We start from the raw sequence: 13,379 nt of genomic DNA, 5'->3' as shown, positions 1-13,379 counted from the left end.
TTCTCCCCCATCATACTTTAGCCTACATCATTTGTTGAATCCAATATTATAGCCTGTGTGTGAAAACCATAAAAGAATGACAAGCCCTCCTAAAACTGTCTACAACACCAGTTATGTTTGTGATATTACGATTCTAACAACGACTGTGTTATATACACGTATTTACAGTGGGGCAAAAAAGTATTTAGTCAGCCACCAATTGTGCAAGTTCTCCCACTTAAAAAGATGAGAGGCCTGTAATTTATCATAGGTACACTTCAACTATGACAGACAAAATGAGAATTTTTTTTCCAGAAAATCACATTGTAGGATTTTTAATGAATTTAATTGCAAATTATGGTGGAAAATAAGTATTTGGTCAATAACAAAAGTTTCTCAATACTTTGTTATATACCCTTTGTTGGCAATGACAGAGGTCAAACGTTTTCTGTAAGTCTTCACAAGGTTTTCACACACTGTTGCTGGTATTTTGGCCCATTCCTCCATGCAGATCTCCTCTAGAGCAGTGATGTTTTGGGGCTGTTGCTGGGCAACACGGACTTTCAACTCCCTCCAAAGATTTTCTATGGGGTTGAGATCTGGACACTGGCTAGGCCACTCCAGGACCTTGAAATGCTTCTTACGAAGCCACTCCTTCGTTGCCCGGGCGGTGTGTTTGGGATCATTGTCATGCTGAAAGACCCAGCCACGTTTCATCTTCAATGCCCTTGCTGATGGAAGGAGGTTTTCACTCAAAATCTCACGATACATGGCCCCATTCATTCTTTCCTTTACACGGATCAGTCGTCCTGGTCCCTTTGCAGAAAAACAGCCCCAAAGCATGATGTTTACACCCCCATGCTTCACAGTAGGTATGGTGTTCTTTGGATGCAACTCAGCATTCTTTGTCCTCCAAACACGACGAGTTGAGTTTTTACCAAAAAGTTCTATTTTGGTTTCATCTGACCATTTGACATTCTCCCAATCTTCTTCTGGATCATCCAAATGCTCTCTAGCAAACGTCAGACGGGCCTGGACATGTACTGGCTTAAGCAGGGAGACACGTCTGGCACTGCAGGATTTGAGTCCCTGGCGGCGTAGTGTGTTACTGATGGTAGGCTTTGTTACTTTGGTCCCAGCTCTCTGCAGGTCATTCACTAGGTCCCCCCGTGTGGTTCTGGGATTTTTGGTCACCGTTCTTGTGATCATTTTGACCCCACGGGGTGAGATCTTGCGTGGAGCCCCAGATCGAGGGAGATTATCAGTGGTCTTGTATGTCTTCCATTTCCTAATAATTGCTCCCACAGTTGATTTCTTCAAACCAAGCTGATTACCTATTGCAGATTCAGTCTTCCCAGCCTGGTGCAGGTCTACAATTTTGTTTCTGGTGTCCTTTGACAGCTCTTTGGTCTTGGCCATAGTGGAGTTTGGAGTGTGACTGTTTGAGGTTGTGGACAGGTGTTTTTTATACTGATAACAAGTTCAAACAGGTGCCATTAATACAGGTAACGAGTGGAGGACAGAGGAGCCTCTTAAAGAAGAAGTTACAGGTCTGTGAGAGCCAGAAATCTTGCTTGTTTGTAGGTGACCAAATACTTATTTTCCACCATAATTTGCAAATAAATTCATAAAAAAATCCTACAATGTGATTTTCTGGAAAAAAAAATCTCATTTTGTCTGTCATAGTTGAAGTGTACCTATGATGAAAATTACAGGCCTCTCTCATCTTTTTAAGTGGGAGAACTTGCACAATTGGTGGCTGACTAAATACCTTTTTGCCCCACTGTAGGTAAAGCCAAGGACGAGGGGATGCATGGCTTAAATTATGGCAGAGTAATACTTTTTTTTAAATTCATGAGCAAATGACTGCTTTAGAGGTTTTATAGTAGCGACATGTAATTTAACTGGAAAAATGTATTAACCTACCTTTTAATGTGGCATGAACACAACCAGTCATGAGGTCATCGGATTAAAAAACAAATCACTTCAAAAGTAGGTTACCTTGGAACATTAGTCCAAAATAGAATCCGATCAACTGAAACAGCGCCCTTCTGTCTTACAGTATGTAGCCCCATTTATCTATGTCATGAACCAAATACTTTCTCTAGTATTTTACTGGGTGACTTCCACTTAAGTAACAGTCTATTAAAAAGAGGTATCTATACTTTTACTAAAGTATGACAATTTGGTGCTTTTCCACCACTGGTTGTTTGCAAGAGATGACAGATGATGCTTTGCACTCGTCGCACACAAACATACGCAGATTTGTTCTGCGTGTAGGTAAAACGGTTCGTGTAAAGCTCGCTGGAAACACTTCACCACATCCTGAAAACACTCTGCACAGCGTTGGGGGTGTGGGAGGATGAAGAAAGTAGATGTGTGTGATTGTTTGTCCCAGGTGTGATTGCATGTGCACACACACAAGAGAAAGCAGGTGTGTTTATTTTCAGCCAAGTGTGACACTGAACTGAAAAAATGGTTGAGAGAGAAAGAGAAAACACTCAGTGAGGGGGACCCAGAAACAGATCACAGAGAAAGAGTGAGAGATGAGCACAGAGAGATATGGTGAGAAGTGGCACGTACCTGGCATATTCAGTCAGGGGGGCCCAGTTCACCCCCTCTGGGAAACAGAAAAGCAGGATGGCTTTCAGGGACTTCTCTTCTTCCTCTCTCTGAGAGCGCCTCATGTTAGCTAGCTAAAACACACATTTTAGATTAGTGCTAATTTACTATCACAAACACTTCCTCAATGTGTGTGTGTGTGTGTCCAGCTGAAGTCGGAAGTTTACATAGACTTTAGTCAAATACATTTAAAACAATTCCTGACATTTAATCCTAGTAAACATTCCCTGTCTTCGGTCAGTTAGGATCACCACTCAAATGATGTCAATTAGCCTAACAGAAGCTTCTAAAGCCATGACATCATTTTCTGGAATTTTCCAAGTTCCAGTCAACTTAGTGTATGTAAACTTCTGACCCACTGGAATTGTGATACAGTTAATTATAAGTTAAATAATCTGTCTGTAAACAACTGTTGGAAAAATTACTTGTGTCTCGCACAAAGTAGATGTCCTAACCGACTTGCCAAAACTACAGTTTGTCAACAAGAAATTTGTGGAGTGGTTGAAAAACGAGTTTTAATGACTCCAACCTAAGTGTATGTAAACTTCCGACTTCAGCTGTATGTATGTATGTATATATATCAGTTTGACCTTGGGGAACTGATATGTGATCTGGGGTTCGTACGTTCCTTCCCCTCTCTTCTTCCGTAGGCTGACCACCACCAGGTACTCAAAGAAGAGGTGACTTTGGTTCTGGGCTGAGGTCACCACTAGGGCTGGGGCTGTAGGCAGAGGCAGTGTCGAATCCCTATCACTCCCTAAAAGACAGACCGAAGACAGCAGTGAAGACAATTATTCATAAATACCATCAACTAACGGTGGCATGGACTCCAAGGAAGCTTTTCATTCCAAACATCACACGGCTGGGAACTGAAGATTGTACTTTGGTATGCAGCTAGTCAAGTAGGCCAAATAACTGTAAATCATGCATTGATGTTTATGGAATAATTAAAAAACAAAAATATAATTAAGTTAGGATTTAGCACTGTGTAAGTATACTGAATAATGGAAGAAGCTGATTAAACAGTATGATCATTACACAAGTGCACCTTGTGCTGGGGACAATTAAAGGCCACTAAAATGTGCAGTTTTGTTACACAATGCCACAGAGGTCTCCAAGTTGAGGGAGCGTGTAATTGGCATGCTGACTGTAGGAATGTCCACCAGAGCTGTTGCCAGAACATTTTCATTTCTCAACCATAAACTGCCTCCAACGTCGTTTTAGAGAATTTGGCAGTACGCACCCTACCTCTTTTTAAGGCATCTGTATTCCCAGTCATGTGAAATCCATAGATCAGGGCATAATGAATTTATTTCAATTGACTGATTTCCTTATATGAACTGTAACATAGTAAAATCTTTGTTGCGTTTATATTTTTGATCAGTGTAGTTCAAGAGGATGCCTAAACCATGCTCTAGAGATTTTAAACATACAATACTGAAAGGAAACCACAGAGCTAAAGAACTAAGAGGAACACTGTGTTAACCAGTCCCATTCAAAACCCTAATTTTCCCAAACCCCTAATCTAAAAACATAACCTTAACACTAAAAACTAACCCCCTTAGAAATAGTATTTGACCTTGTGGGGAATAACAAAATGTCCCCACTTGGTCAAATCTCTCCCTCCCGCTCCCTCGTGTGTATGAAGTACCACATTGACACAAGGCGGTCTGCCATAGACAGGTAGTGGTGGCCTGATGGGTAGAAAATGACACAGCAGTGTTTCCCATATTAATTTAGCAGTGACAGGCCACTGCAGCTAAATCGTTGCCACTACTCCAAAAAATAGGATTTAAAAAAGACAGTCGGGAGAATCTAAAATTCCATTGTATGGGGTCCCCATTGATTTTGTAACAATGTTTGAATCACTCAGCATAAGAACATGGCATAAGCCATGGGAAAATGTGTAGAATTTCTGAAAATTCACTTTAAAACTAATTCTCACAGCCCGAAGACTAAATAGAATTGCAGGAAATTAGCCACACCCACAATGTTAGACAACGTGAGGATTTGTTAGGCAACGTGAGGATTTTACTTGTTACCCACCACCAGTGAGAGTCCGGTGTGACTGTGCCATTTTTTGGAAAGACAAGCAAGTACCTTCCTCTACCACAATTTGACTCCGTGGGAAGAAGGGAAACCATTAACAATGCAAGTTAAGCCACAATAGAACCAGTAAGGCTAGATGGTCACTGACACACCTAATGACCTGCCACAATAGATGATATCCACACTGTCAAATACCAGGACCTGTATTTTACTAAACAATGTCTATTTGAGAAAAATGTCCAGCATGGTCAAGCATTAGGCTGGTTCTCTCAAATCGGAATTCCTCACATATCTCCAGAATAAGTGAATTTAGGAAAATGTGCCTGTTTCATAAGTGTTTATAAGAGGTGTCCTTTGTTTTATGAATCCAATGGGTTTGCCTGAGTGAGAGGGGTACAAAGCAGTTGAGGCCAAATCTTTGTATGCTTGACAGGCATGTTTAGTTCATGACCAGCATGATTCATGCTTGCCTCTTACAGTCTGTTTGCTTAGAGTTCTGTGTTGAACCTTTTACAATAATGTATAATTTGTGTTCTATACACACTTGGGCTCTGTTCCACACATAGCCATTTTCCCTAACCCCAAGTCACTATAGGCCCAAAATAGAACGGACCCACTTCTATACAAGACACTCACGGTCTCTGTGGAACGTCTCCTTGAGGGACGAGAACATGGTAGTGAGCAGTTTCATTGGCCCATGGTCCCCCGCATCAAGCTCATTGGACATCTTGGCGCCTGCAGAGGAAGGAAGAGCAGGGGAGTGAAGGACTGATAAGAGGATAGAAAGTAGTGTGTTAACATGGTGGAAAGCCCCTTGAGTTAGTTACTTTCACTTATCCTTATGACTAGAAAGAAAAGGTTGGAGGGGATTATTCAGTGATTATCATCATGTAAGAGATGGATAGTAGGAAAAATGACCCTCACTTTAAGTTTTACTTCCCTTTTCCCCTTGTTGAGCTCAGACAATAGTTATGGGACAGGATGTTGACATCAGGAAATTGACCAATAGGTAATTAATGAGAATGTGTCATCTTTTGTTGATGCCCTCTACAGACCGCAGGTTGAAAACTACATGAGAGTGCAAGAGAAGAGGTGAAGGAGACAAAGGGAGAGAAATACAGAGACATTTGGTTGACAGAGATTGAGAACTCCCAACTTGAAAGTAGGTAAGAAAGACTGCTTAAACGTGTGTTGATAGATCAAGCACAACACTTCCCACTTATTCAGCCCCTAAACAACAAGCCTTCAAATCAATTAAGCCAAAAATGTGGATAAGAGTTAACATGTCACATGCTGTAATTCAACATTCACGGTGTATCATACCAATATATATGATAGCAATCTGCAATGGCATTTACTCTGTGGAGGTTGGATCTATATCAAGCCTGACAGTATAGTGGGAGTAAACAGGAGGCATTTCAGGTGAAGTTGCACAAGTCATATGACCAGCTTTCCATTACAACAAATCACAGTGGATCTGAAAGAATTGGATAGGTATTAGCACAGCCCTTTTGGTAAGGTATGGTAATGGTAATAGCTCTGATTGTCTTGTAGGGATTAATGATCCAACTCAGACTATGTGGATTGCACTACTATAATATTATTTGTGTGTATTTAATGTACCGTCTAATGTATTGTGATTGTACACTAATGCCAGACATCTGAAATTGTCTCTGGAAAATCCAGTTCTATTCTACAGAAGTGACTAAGTAAATTTCTTTCCAGCCAGCTGTCACTGAACCAGTAGCACCAGATTGGTGAGTTTTGTTTTTCAAAGTTATTGCCCTGACACACTTATGTAACCATTACTTTACGGTTTTGATTTTCCAGTATTTGATGAGGGCATTCTGCCTTCTCCCTACAGTTCTCAGCCATTAGCATCGCCCAAGATGGGCTCATGTGAACTACAATCCCGACGCTGTGTTTTAAGGTTTAGAAACGTCAATAATCATCACTTGCAATATGGCTTTCGAAACATATGGCCCTCATCTTTCATTAGCGAGAAAGAATCCTTAAACTGATACAGTAAGTGTTGCACAGATCCAGACAGCTATGGGTGCCTCCATCTGATGAAAGTACACTTCTGATATACACATCCCGAGTCACGCTTCACAGGTGTTCGGAGCAGGATAATTAGCACAGTGGTCACCTCGTCTTCCGTAAACAAGCACTGTTACATGGAGATATGGCTGTGTGGGAACACTAACCCTACCAAGGCGTGTATCAATTTAACCTTTAAAAAAAAAAGAATTCTCGTTGAAATTAAAGAGAATGTCCTCATGCTTCCAGAACTGGGAAGCAACACGTGTTAATGTTCAGATTGAGCATAGGGGCTGTTGAAGCAGAAATCCATGAGGTCAAACAATTCCAAATGATAAACCTTACACCTTGGCTGGAGCGAAGAGTAAAGCATCTTCCTTCAGACCCTCTAAGATAACAAAACGGGCCAAACATGATTGACTGAAAGATAACACACATGGAAGTGAAAAAGTTTCTAGTAAGTAACAAATGAGAGTTGGCCTTGGTGCCATTGAGATTTTAACTGTGGAGATCTACGCTTCCTCTTTAATATTTCACCATCAGTCTCACAGACCTCTCATCATCCCTGTCTGACATACAATGCCTTGAGAAAATATTCATACCCCTTGGCGTTTTCCATATCCCTTGACTTGTGTGTTACAGCCTGAATTTAAATGCATTAAATTGAGATTGTGTCACAGGCCTACATACGATACCCCATAATGTCAAAGTGAAATTATTTATTTAACAAATATATTAAAAATTAAAAGCTGAAATATCTTGAGTCAATATGTATTCAACCCTTTTATTATGGCAAGCCTAAATAAGTTCAGGAGTAAAAATGTCACATCAAATTCTAGAGAAACACCTAGTGCAGTCTGCTTTCCAACAGACACTGGGAGCCAAATTCACCTTTCAGCAGGTCAATAACCTAAAAACACAAGGCCAAATATACACTGGAGTTGCTTACCAAGAAAACATTGAATGTTCCTGAGTGGCCTACTTACAGTTGACTTAAATGGGCATGAAAATCTATGGCAAGACTTGAAAATGGCTGTCTAGCTATGTTCAACCACCAACTTGACAGAGCTTGAACAATTAAAAAAATAAAATAATGTGCAAATATTGTACAATCCCTGTGTGCAAAGCTCCGAGTTACCCAAAAAGCTATTACAGCTGTGATCGCTGCCAAAAAGTGATTGTAACATGTATTCACTCAGGAGGCTGAATACATATGTAATTGAGATGTGTCCCCCCCCCCCCCTTCTTTCACTTTGACATGAGTATTGTGTAGATCGTTGACAAAAAATTACAATTAGATTCATTTCAATATCACCTTGTAACACCAAAATGTGGAAAAAGTCAAAGGGGTGTGAATACTTTGAAGGCTCTGTATGGGTGCAAGTAAAAATACATTATTTCAGTCACTTATGATATCCATACTATGTAATGGGAATATGGAACATTACAATGGTCTTCTAGTGTTATTCACATTTTCAATAGCCATTTACAAAATACAACATATACAGTATACAGGTGGAACTATATGCCATTGCCAACAGTTGGAGCAATGTTGAGTATAGTTGAGAAAAGCCTACCATTGTAAACATTGAAAACATTGAAAACCAATACATGCTGATGTGAAAGGTGTCTCTGTGTCTAACAAGCATATCATATGTACAGTTTTCATTAAACAAACAAAAAGTATGAAACTTATAGATATACACAACCATTACAGCAAAAAAAATAAACAGTATATCAATGTCAAATACTCACTTTCCGCTGAATAATTCAATCAGTTGCTTAATGTTCCCAAAACGTTTTAGTCGCTGTTCAATATCTGCCGTCTTTCACACCAGATAAACAAGCAAGCAACCCGTCGTTCAAATGCCTTCTTAACTAACTACCCGGCACACATGCAATCGATTTCCAGGAACCGTTTCTAATCCCCTCAGTGCTAGATGTGCCGCATTCTGCGGATGAACACTTGTGGAAGACAGCTAGTTCTCTTTATCCAGAAACTTTCATTTACAACCCAGTTCGATGTGTAGCGTGAGTAGCCTACGGTTAAATGTGTTGATAGAATAGAACCGTACGCAGGTTATCGAGACGACAATAAAACTAATTTGACAGATACTATGACCCACGTCAGATGTGTGACCAAAGGGGACACCGACACGCCCTTTTCCAAAAGTTCCTTAAAGCCTATTGGAGGGCGCGTTGTCTAATTAATTTAGGGAGGTTGGTCTGCTTCTGAGAATATGGAAATAATTTCGTATTATTTAGCCTATCCATGTTTCCTCTAGGCTCTCATATGGTGATGTATTAAGCTAACTAATGTATATTCTCACACTGCACTAGAGACTGACATTTGTACATATTAACCATACTCTCTTTCCAAGCTGTTTTTGAGCGTGATGAGTATGTCATCTTTATATTGGGGGTGTGTAGCACAATTCAGATTTTTTTTCACTAATTGGTATTTTGACCAATCAGATCAGCTCTGCAAAAGATCTGATGTGGAAAGATCTGATGTGATTGGTCAAAAGACCAATTAGTGGATAAAATATCAGAATTGGGCTGCCTGTGTAAAACGCATCCATAGTGTCACGACTGATTTCTCACGTCTATGCTCTCATATTATCTGACATGAATACAACAGTCAACAAGCAGGCTATGTTTCTCATGTTCCTGGTTGACTATTATATTTTGGTTATCCCTCCGACCATTTTCTAGTCATGCTTATTAAAAATGCATGCATGGGGCAATGGATCATAGACTGTAAATGAATGGCATAGCAGAGGCCCATAGGAGTCATCTTTAGACATTTTAGGGAAATGACTCCCCCTGGTGGAAAAGATAAGGATAGCAAAGGCCACTAACATCCTTTGTTTGTCAGTGCAACAAATGTTCCCTTTATTCCCTTATAATAATACAGTATTTTTTTGGTCGTTTTTTGGCATTTTCTCAGATAACTTGAAAATAAAGTTCTAGTATTTAACTTTTCCTCTACCTACTCTCCTACAGATTAATCAAGAGCTTGCTTGTCCCTGAGCATACACACACTGTTGTGTGTTTGCATAAGAAGCCAACCAGATTCAACCAGCCACCACCGAACCATCCACATGTTCCGGAAGGTGTCTGCTTCTCCATGACGTGCCCGTTCCTGGTGGGGCCACTGGAGTTGTCAGCGTGTGTGTACCCATCATCCTGAACAGGCCCTTCATGGAGGGGGGCATGTGCACCGGGGCCCTGCGCTGGAGATTCCTCCTGCAGGTCAGTGGGTTAACTAGGGTATCCCGATGAAGGGTTTATAGTAGCACATGCAGACATTACCTAGCCTATTAAGTGATTGTTTCGAATTGTTCTTGTACAGTTTTTTTTCTGATAGAAAGCAATACAACTCAATATGTTATGAAAGGGACTAGTTGGTCTCTAGAAACGTTGCACCAACAGAACTGCAAAATGAGTGGTCGGTCCATACAGAGTGGTTTGAAATCACATTGACATGTTATTCTCCTTGGCCCTGCAGTGTCTGGAAAATCTCCACCGTAGTCTCCAGGCCCTGGGCTCCAGGCTGTATGTGCTCCAGGGAACCTACCAGGGGACAGTGAGGTGTCTGGTGGCCCAGTGGGGAGTCACCCAGCTCAGCATGGACACAGAGATAGAGTCCCACACGACACCCAACTGGACCAGGAGCTCCACATCATGGCCTGGGAACTGGGCCTCAACATACACACCATTGTGGCACACATGCTCTATGATGTCCAGGGCCGGATTAATGCAGAGGCTTACCGGGGCTGAAGCCGAAGAGGCAGCTAAAAAAATATGAAAAAAAAACATACATAAAAAGCCAAACATATATACATTATATATTAAATATGTAGTATATGTATATATATTTTTTTACTGAAACCGCCAACCACAGGAGGATTCAGGAGCCTCAATGAGGGTAGATTAGCAGAGCGACAGCAGACAATCGTCAGATGAGATGAGAAGAGTTGATAGGGGGCCCACAATGGGGGGCCCTGCCTTGATTGGGTAACTGATTCAAATTTAAAAACTGCATAATAGCCGAATGTGACTGGTCAGTTGTGTGAGTCAGGGGCTGGGCCCAAGCCCATAGGGAGCCCATGAGGTTAATGTTTTATTTCATCCATTTTAGATTAAGGCTGTAACGTAACAAAATGTGGAAAAAGGGAAGGGGTCTGAATACATATAGATGAATGGCATAAATTAAACAAATCCTCAGCAATCTACACACATTACCCCATAATGACAAAGTGAAAACAGGTTTTTTGAAATTTTTGCAAACGTATTAAACATAAAAACTGAAATACTTTATTTACATAATTATTCAGACCCTTTGCATCCTGTTTCCATTGATCATCATTAAGATGTTTCGACAACTTCATTGGAGTCCACCTGTGGTAAATTCAATTGATTGGACATTATTTGGAAAGGTACACACCTGTCTATATAAGGTTCCACAGTTGACAGTGTATGTCAGAACAAGAACCAAGCCATGAGGTTTTAGGAATTGTCCGTAGAGCTCCGAGATAGCATTGTTTTGAGGCACAGATCTGGGGAAGGGTACCAAAACATTTCTTCAGCATTGAAGGTCCCCAAGAACACAGTGGCCTCCATCATTCTTAAATGGAAGAAGTTTGGAACCACGAAGACTCTTCCTAGAGCTGGCTGGCCAAACTGAGCAATCGTGGAGAAGTGCATTGGTCAGGGTGCTGAGCAAGAACCCGATGGTCACTCTGACAGCGCTCTAGAGTTCCTCTGTGGAGATAGGACAACCATCTCTGCAGCACTCCACCAATCAGGCCTTTATGGTAGTGGCCAGACGGAAGCCACTCCTCAGTAAAAGTAACATGATAGCCTGCTTGGAGTTTGCCAAAAGGCACCTAAAGGACTCTCAGACCGTGAGAAACAAGATTCTCTGGTCTGATGAAACCAAGATTGAACTCTTCGGCCTGTGTGCCAAGTGTCACGTCTGGAGGAAACCTGGCACCATCCCTACGGTGAAGCATGGTGGTGGCAGAATCATGCTGTGGGGATGTTTTTCAGCGGCAGGGACTGGGAGACTAGTCAGGATCGAGGGAAAGATGAACGGAGCAAAGTATAGAGAGATTCTTGATGAAAACCTGCTCCAGAGCGCTCAGGACCTCAGACTGGGGAGAAGGTTCACCTTCCAACAGAACAACAACCCAAAGCACACAGCCAAGACAACGCAGGAGTGGCTTCGGGACAAGTCTCTGAATGTCCTTGAGTGGACCAGCCAGAGCCCAGACTTGAACCCGATCGAACATCTCTGGAAAAACCTGAAAATAGCTGTGCAGCGACACACCCCATCCAACCTGCAGAGTTTCAGAGGATCTGCAGAGAAGAATGGGAGAAACTCCCCAAATACCCAAGAAGATTCGATGCTGTAATCGCTGCCAAAGGTGCTCCAACAAAGTACTGAGTAAAGGGTCTGAATACTTATGTAAAATGTAATATTTCAGTACATTTTTTATAAATTAGCAAACATTTCTCAAAACTTGTTTTTGGGAGGAGGGCATGAAGGTACCAAAAATGAGGAGAAGGGGGGCAGCATGACTGCTGGCTCTAAAATCAGTCACTTTACAAGGTGTCTCCAGTTGTTGGTGTACTCCAGTAGCTGACTGTCCTTCTCTCTGCATCTCCCTGTGCCCTCTGTGTGTGTCAAGTGTTTGAGGAGCACCTGTTGGATGCAGACTACAGTATAAATGCAGAGAACTGGATTTGGTTGTCTGCCAGTGCCTTCTTCCACCAGTACACATGCATCTTCTGCCCCGTATGTTTCGGATGACACACAGACCCTAAAGAGGGACAGTGGAGCCAAGTTGTTGAACCCTGACACCAACAATCGCAAACGCAATACCAGACCGTGCAAACTGGATCCACGTGGACGAAGAGGTCATGTGACCAACCACATCCCTAAAAACATAAACCCTGCCCTAGTAATTGAGCTCATGCCCCCTAAAAACATATCTGTAAAAACATGGATAGCCTCTTCCCCCACCTTCAACATCTGATCTGAGAGCAGTGGCCACCTTTTCCATACAGAGTAGTCTTGTTCCTAGCAGTAAGTCTTCAGGATGGGGCGGCAGGTAGCCTAGTGGTTAAGCGTGTTGCGCCAGTAACCATAAGGTCGCTGGTTTGAATTCCCGAGCCGACTAGGTGAAAAATCTGTCGATGAAAGGCACTTAACCCTAATTTCTCCCTTAAGTCTCTCTGATGGCTAAAATGTAAGACAATCTCTGGTAGCAAGAAGCATCAACTGTGGTGTGGCTGCTTTCCTCCAAGACCTGCTGTAATCCTTTCCAGGGGAGATAAAACATTTCCTGTTGGGGTGTATTCTCAAGCCTTTGCAGTAGTCTTAGGTTAAAAGACTGGGATACAGTTGGACTGTGTGTGTGCACAGACTGTTGGAATGCATTGAATTTCACGTGCACTTGTTTTGTTGCATTTTATCTCGTTGTGGTGGAAGGCTGGCTCTGAAGCTGAGGGGTAAACATCGCAGAAATGTTCATTCAACTGTCGTACTTCACCTGCTTTTCACAGGCCTCTGTAAGGCAGAGAGCCAAGGGGCTTAAATCTAGGACTTGACAGAGATAGGTATGCTGCAGGTGTGACAGCCAGCCTTCACATCTATTATTGGAAGAGACACATTCTTCTTC

At 41.9% G+C, this 13,379-nt stretch overlaps 1 protein-coding gene across 1 annotated transcript in view; it reads right to left on the bottom strand.

Annotated features, from left to right (window-relative positions):
- LOC120065336 (DENN domain-containing protein 2D-like) overlaps window positions 1–8,777 on the bottom strand; it is a 29,298-nt gene extending 20,521 nt beyond the window's left edge. The window contains exons 1-4 of the mRNA XM_039016253.1: window positions 8,446–8,777; window positions 5,287–5,385; window positions 3,192–3,358; window positions 2,563–2,675 (exon numbers count right to left, since the gene is read on the bottom strand). Coding sequence (XP_038872181.1) covers window positions 2,563–2,675; window positions 3,192–3,358; window positions 5,287–5,377 — 371 coding nt within the window. The 5' untranslated portion in view covers window positions 5,378–5,385; window positions 8,446–8,777. The remainder of the gene's footprint in view (window positions 1–2,562; window positions 2,676–3,191; window positions 3,359–5,286; window positions 5,386–8,445) is intronic.
- Between the last annotated feature and the right edge of the window lie 4,602 nt (window positions 8,778–13,379).

Source organism: Salvelinus namaycush, chromosome 20 (genome assembly GCF_016432855.1).
Source record: "Salvelinus namaycush isolate Seneca chromosome 20, SaNama_1.0, whole genome shotgun sequence".
In the NCBI taxonomy this organism is placed as follows: domain Eukaryota; kingdom Metazoa; phylum Chordata; class Actinopteri; order Salmoniformes; family Salmonidae; genus Salvelinus; species Salvelinus namaycush.
Note: the sequence above shows the minus strand (reverse complement) of the source record. Positions and strands in the feature narration are given on the sequence as shown.